Here is a 6,429-nt window from a genome sequence, read left to right as displayed (position 1 = left end):
ATTCCCATGAAACCAAAATCCATCTTGAAGAGAATCACAAGCTGAGTTCTCGTGACGATGAGTTATACTGAAGGAGATAACACCATGTCTATTCGATATAATCATGAGGAGCTTGTGCTGGTGGTGGCCAGCCTGTCGGGAGAGCTCTCTTGACGCAGAAGCAAGAGCTTGATGACAGTCTGATGACATTTCCTCGTCGATCTCGAAACCGCTCGTGGCGAGACTAAGCCGAGAAAAATATGACGAGATGAAGAGGAGCCTTTGGAATAGATGCTCATGAGCTCGAACTTACAACAAGGGCTTGCGAGAGAAGCGACTATGACGAGTTGCGAGCAAGTTCATGAGCGTCATGAGCTTGAACTTCCATCGGTTCTCTCGTGAGTTTGAAGAAGCTCGATGTTGAAGCCACCACCGGTACAAGAATAGCACCAGAACTGTAATGTTCCTGGTTGGTGATAACATTTTCACTGGTGCTATTGTCGTGGTCTGGCCTTGAACATAGAAACATACGAGACTTTTTGTTCATCGTCTTGGAGCAATGGCCGAGGGAGTCAGGAAGAGGTTCGGAGAAATAGTTACTGGCGAGACCAAGAACGCAGCGACCTTGAACGCAAAGACCAGAGCTGTGATGTTCTTGATCGGTGATAACATCTCCGGTGGTGCTATTGGAGAAACACACGTCGCGGTGAAAACACAAGATCGATGAAATTCCAAGACTCTAGCTTGACTTCGACAAACTCAGTCCATCTTAGGCATCTGGGAAAATTGTGTTTCATGGACTAGAAGAAGCTCGAGCAGTCCTGAGAGCTTCACCGGCGGATTGAGACTGAAGCAGCATCACAGACCTTCTCCCTGAGGACTCCTCTGGCTCGATCTCCAATCCGAAGATCATCATAATTCACCTCAGCCCTCGTCATCTTCCTCGGCGACTACAGCGATTGTGGACCGGAGACGCATAAAGTCATCGACTTTTTGATCTCCCTCCCGGAGAAACACCGGAGCAAGCCCACGTGTTTCTCTCCGTGAACCACGCCTTCGCCTTCGCCGCGATCCTGGATTTGCTATCGTTCTTTGGATGGATCCGGACGTCTAAGAATCTTAGGCTCACGAGAGCGAGAATCAAACCAGTTTCATCTCTCGAGACAGCTCTGACATCGTCTTCTTCTTCAGACGTCGTCGTCTCCTGTCTCGCTAGCCCTATTCTTTCAGAGTTCCGGTCGCTCCTCAAGATTGTCGAAGACGGGAAGCCTTCGTGATGTTTGGAGACGGCAAGCCCAGAGTATTGGGCTCGTTGGTGGGCTTTAGTGACATCAACCGCCGGGCTTCATGAAAAGCTTCCTTCTTTACCGAGATATTTGTGGTCAACTCGATCTAAGGTTGAAGAAGCTTTGAACTTTGACCTAACCAAAGCCGTGTTGTTTTTTTTTTATATAAACCAATTTGAGGTGAGCATCATAGATCTACAATTCCCAAAGTTTGATATGATGTGAAGATAGTTCTCCTTAGCCCCCTCTTTCTAGCGCCAACTGTTTGATCCAAAAATGGTGTTTATGCTAGTGATGTTTGTTGAATCAATACAATAAAAGAATCTAAGAATGAGAGTTAGATTCTTGAGGCTTAGGAGAACTCTTTAGATGAAATCAAAAGGAAAAAAACATAAATGAGATTTTATTGAGTAAAGGTTCATTACAAAAATGGATATAAATGTAAAGTGAACCTTTTCAATCTACAAATCTCTTATGAAAGTATGTTTATTAATCTAAGAAGAGGAGAAGATTCTTTTTCATAAGGATGTAGTTTCTTATTTATAGAAAGATGAAGCCTATGGCTTCCTAACAATATGGGCTAGTTCAATGTCTAATGGGTCTTGAGTAGAATGTAAATCCATCCCCAACAGTGTTCGTAGGAGTTTGTGTTAAGTATTAACTTTCAGAAGTCATAAAAAAATTGATCACGTATTACGTATATGCGACTGATTTTAGTACAATGAAATCGACCATGTCTAGTTTGACGCCTTTGATTGAAAAATTGATGTTGAAAGAGACGCGTTAACATTATTTATATTTACCATCTAATGGGCTTTGGGCTTGTACCGTTAAAGCCCAACAAAGGCTATCTTCTTACTTGGGAAGTTGAGACGGAGAAAGAAAAAAACAAATACTTCGGGAAATTCAATCACTCATGGCGAACGAAGACGACGATGGAGAGAAATCACGAGGCACGCCACAACAGATTGGTAACAAACCCAAAACCCAGATCGTAATTGGTGTTCCTTCGTACCAGGAAGTGGTGGAAAGCTCACAGACTAAGTCCACGCCACCATCTCTCTTCAAGCCTTCCCAGACATTCTCTCAGGCATTCGCTTTCGTCAAATCCTCCGACGTCTACTCTGCTCCTCCTCCTCTGACTTCTTCTTCCGGCGCTTCTCATGTGCCCAGTACAAGGTATTTCGAGTATTTAATGAATGAGTATTACCTTAGGAAAGAACAAAATGTAGACATTGTAGCCTACTGTAGATTGATTGTTCGTTGAAAAGTCGAAACCTTTGAATGTTTATTACCATCAATCATCCTCTGTTTCTTTTGATCAAAGTGTTCTGAAGATTGATTGTTCGTTGTAAAGTCGAAAACTTTAATGTTCATTTACATCAGTCATCCTCTGTTTTTTTTTTATCAAACTGTTCTGAAGATTGATTGCCGTTGAAAATTCGAAACCTTTGAATGTTTATTACCATCGGTCACTATAATGATTGCATTGTTTGACGCATACTTAAGTTTCTATGTGTGTTTTTGGTGTATGTTGCATTCACCATAGCCAAACTCCTCAAACCGATGTAGCTTCATCTTCAACTCCTGTAGCTACTGGCTCTCTATCTTCGAACACTACTCAACCACGTAACGCAATTCTCGTTAGCAATAGACAGGTGAGGTGACTTTAAACAGCCTCCATGTTCTTTGGAACCCATCTTAGTTCGAATTGACATTGTATTTGCAGAAAGGAAACCCGCTTCTTAAACATATCAGGAACGTGAAATGGGTTTTCTCAGAAATTATTCCTGACTACTTACTTGGTCAATCCACTTGCGCTCTGTATCTAAGGTGAACACTCTACAACTTTCCTCTGTTGCATTAATGTGTTCTAAATTTCACGCTGGCTGATTCTCTTCCCCTCCAGCTTGCGGTATCATCTACTCCACCCGGATTATCTCTACTTCCGCATCAGGGAGCTACAGAAGAACTTCAAACTCCGTGTTGTTCTTTGCCATGTCGACGTTGTAAGTTCATATCCTTGCTCTTTGCTAAAATGTCTGTTGGCTGTTCTTGTGATGTCCTTGTGGTTTCTTGGACAGGAAGATTCTGTGAAACCGCTGCTTGAAGTCACCAAAACCGCTCTTCTCCATGACTGCACCCTATTGTGCGCCTGGAGGTAGTATCTCTATCTACATATCAACCTTGCTTCTCGTTTGTACGCTACATCAACGGTCTGTGTAAACTCTCTTGCAGCTTGACGGAATGTGCTCGTTACTTGGAGACGATTAAAGTCTATGAGAACAAACCTGCGGATCTTATCCAAGGACAAATGGATACAGACTATCTGTCACGTGTATGGAAACTCTGTTAAGCTTTCTTTTTTTTAGTTTTATAGATTCTCATCTCATGGAGTAAGTGTTGGTTTGCAGCTAAACCATTCGCTTACAAGCATCAGACATGTGAACAAGAGCGATGTAGTCACGCTTGGTTCTACTTTTGGGGTTAATCTTCAGAATCTCTATGTTTTATATGATTCAACTTAAGCTGGAAAACTCAAAAACATGATTTTATGCAGTCACTTGCTCATATAATGGATGCATCCATGGAAGATCTAGCTCGTTGTCCTGGTATAGGCGAACGCAAGGTACATTTTTCTTCGCCTATAATCCAAAAACTCCATGATCATGTGATATAGGAGGGTGTCTAGATGTGAGAATCATTTTTAAACCTTAGGTGAAGCGGTTGTACGATACGTTCCACGAACCTTTCAAGCGTGCAGCTTCGAGCTACCCGTCTGTTATAGAACCGACAGCTCCGGAGACTGAAGTTCAGAAGGATGTGAACTCAGAGGAACCTGCTGAGGCAGATGAGGATTTTGTGGAGGGCTCGAGGAAACGCAAGAAGATGGAGCCTGAGAAAAGTGTGAAGACTGCGCTCTCGACTGTTTTCGCTAGATACTCTGATAAGCTCTGCAAGAAAAAGGAGAAAGATACAAGAACAGACTCAGATGCTGAAACCCACCAAGATTAACACAAGTTTGATCACTGGCCAAGGCCATTGTTAACTGTGAGCGTATTTCTAGAAATGTAATATAATGTTAGCTTTGTGTTTGTTTGTTGGGTGTGACTGCTGATCTATGTAGTGTTGAGTATGTTAGTTACTGAAGCCTATGTGAGTAATTTCTTACTACCAGTAGTATTAATTTTCTGGACCATTAAAGTCGCACAGAAATATATTTTAAAATTGAAAGATAAGAACTAGCTTGAAGCTTGAAATGATTAGATGTGGCAACATTTTCACTAGTGAATTAATATTTTTATTAATAATATTTTTTTTGTTTCGATTTAATTGTCATTGTTAGGGGAAAATTTTCGTTTGAAAATAAGTGTTGTTTAAAATTTTATTGCAAAATTTATTAATAAGATTTTCTATTTTATTTTTTTATTGGTCGAAATATGATTAGGTGTTTATGTAATTGTATTTTTATTTTAGAAATATACAAAATCATATGTTTTTTTTAATGTGTGCGTATAAAAATAAAACGATAATTAAATGGAATATAGGATAGGTTTATTATTAGTTTGGTTTTGAGTTTGGATTCGGACAAGAATTGGGTTTGTTGAGTTCCGTTTGGTTCAGAGATATGGAGTGCGACTTGCGTGTTTAATTTAATTCGACCGTTTAACAGCTTTTTGCAATTAGATATTTTATAAATTGTAGTTTTGTTGACATATGTTGGAAATGATTTAGGCGATGTCTTGTCGATCAGAGACACAAACACTGGAACTTTGTGCACCACTCTTCCCTTTAATTTTCTTTTCCTTTTTCTGAACACAAAAGAAACTTCTTTCGGTGTAAACGGTTTTAGATTGCAATCAACAAAAATAAAGTAAAGTTGCAAAGGACTGGTAAAAGAAAAAGGCAGAGAATATTTGAAGTGTAAGTAAACCGGTCGTGAGAGACATTGGGTAAACAGGTAAATAAATTAACCTGAAAAAGTTGAATTTTCTTCTAAAGAAACAACTTATGATATTAATGTGAATGTGCATATGTATTTTTATATATATGGTATAGCTAGTGGTATATATGAAAAGTAAATCAAGTTACTGAGGATGTTGGAACATGAGGGGGACAAAAGCGAAAGTAAGTATTATAAACAAGAACTGTTTATAAGTTATGAATTATTACATAACAGTGGGTACATGAATGTGTGTGGTATGTAAACAATGTAGATGCAGTTTTTGGAATCTGGCTTCCCTCTTTTTGGGACGAAAGCAGATATTTTCAATTGAGTTATTTTTGGGTTCATAGATTCACCAACCAATAGGATTTCATTATTTCAAATTCGATATCTTTTAAAAAAAAAATCAAAATATTATCAAGTTATATTATGTTTTTAAAATAAAAAAGTAAAAAAAAAAATAGCAGCTACAGAAAAAAAAATTAAAAAAATATTTTTAACGTCGTCAGCAAAATACTAAACCCTAAATCCTAATCCCTAAACCCTAAATCCTAATCCCTAAACCCTAAATCCTAAACCCTAAACCCTTGGGTAAACCTAAACCGCTGGGTAAACCCTAAACCCTTGGATAAACTCTAAATCTTTGGGTAAACCCTAAACCCTTAGATAAATCCTAAACTCTAAATAAAAACTCTAAACCCTAAATCTTAAACCCTAAACCCTTGAGTGTTTTCGTGTTTAGTGATTTTGATTTAGAGTTTAAGATTTATCTTAGAGTTTAAGATTTATCCGAAAGTTTAGGGTTAACCTAAGGGTTTAGGGTTTATGATTTAGGGTTTAGGGATTAGGATTTAAGGTTTAATGTTTTGCTGACGACGTTAAAAATATTTTTTTGTAATTATTACTATTTTTTATTTATTTCTTTTTACTTTTTAATTTTAAAAAAATAATATAATTTGACAATATTTTGTTTTCTTTTTTAAAAGATATCGAATATGAAATAACACAATTCTATTGGTTGGTGAACCCAATAATAAGTTTTTTCAATTTGCTTCATTTCTTCTTAGCAAGCCCAATAAAGCATTTTCCTCTAACTTTTCTTTTTCTTTTCTTGATCCTTGGGATTTGCTCTCTTTTCACTACTACCGAGCATGCCCCAATACTCTCTTTTTTCTTCTTATGGAATTGACCCATAAAATATCGAGATTCTTACTCAAA

The 6,429-nt window shown here is 38.2% G+C and overlaps 1 protein-coding gene across 1 annotated transcript; it reads left to right on the top strand.

Moving 5' to 3' along the window:
* Positions 1-2,153: 2,153 nt before the first annotated feature.
* Positions 2,154-4,439, top strand: LOC106292652 (DNA excision repair protein ERCC-1). Its single transcript, XM_013728283.1, has 9 exons — positions 2,154-2,444; positions 2,815-2,923; positions 2,995-3,098; positions 3,175-3,274; positions 3,350-3,426; positions 3,504-3,603; positions 3,680-3,751; positions 3,826-3,894; positions 3,984-4,439. Exons 1-9 carry the CDS (start codon positions 2,182-2,184, stop codon positions 4,278-4,280), a joined length of 1,191 nt encoding a protein of 396 aa, XP_013583737.1. The 5' UTR covers positions 2,154-2,181; the 3' UTR covers positions 4,281-4,439.
* The last annotated feature ends 1,990 nt before the right edge of the window (positions 4,440-6,429 follow it).

The sequence above is a fragment of the Brassica oleracea genome, chromosome C5 (assembly GCF_000695525.1).
Source record: "Brassica oleracea var. oleracea cultivar TO1000 chromosome C5, BOL, whole genome shotgun sequence".
NCBI classification, from domain to species: domain Eukaryota; kingdom Viridiplantae; phylum Streptophyta; class Magnoliopsida; order Brassicales; family Brassicaceae; genus Brassica; species Brassica oleracea.
The sequence above is the reverse complement of the archived record's forward strand: the minus strand, read 5'-3'. Positions and strand labels throughout refer to the sequence as shown.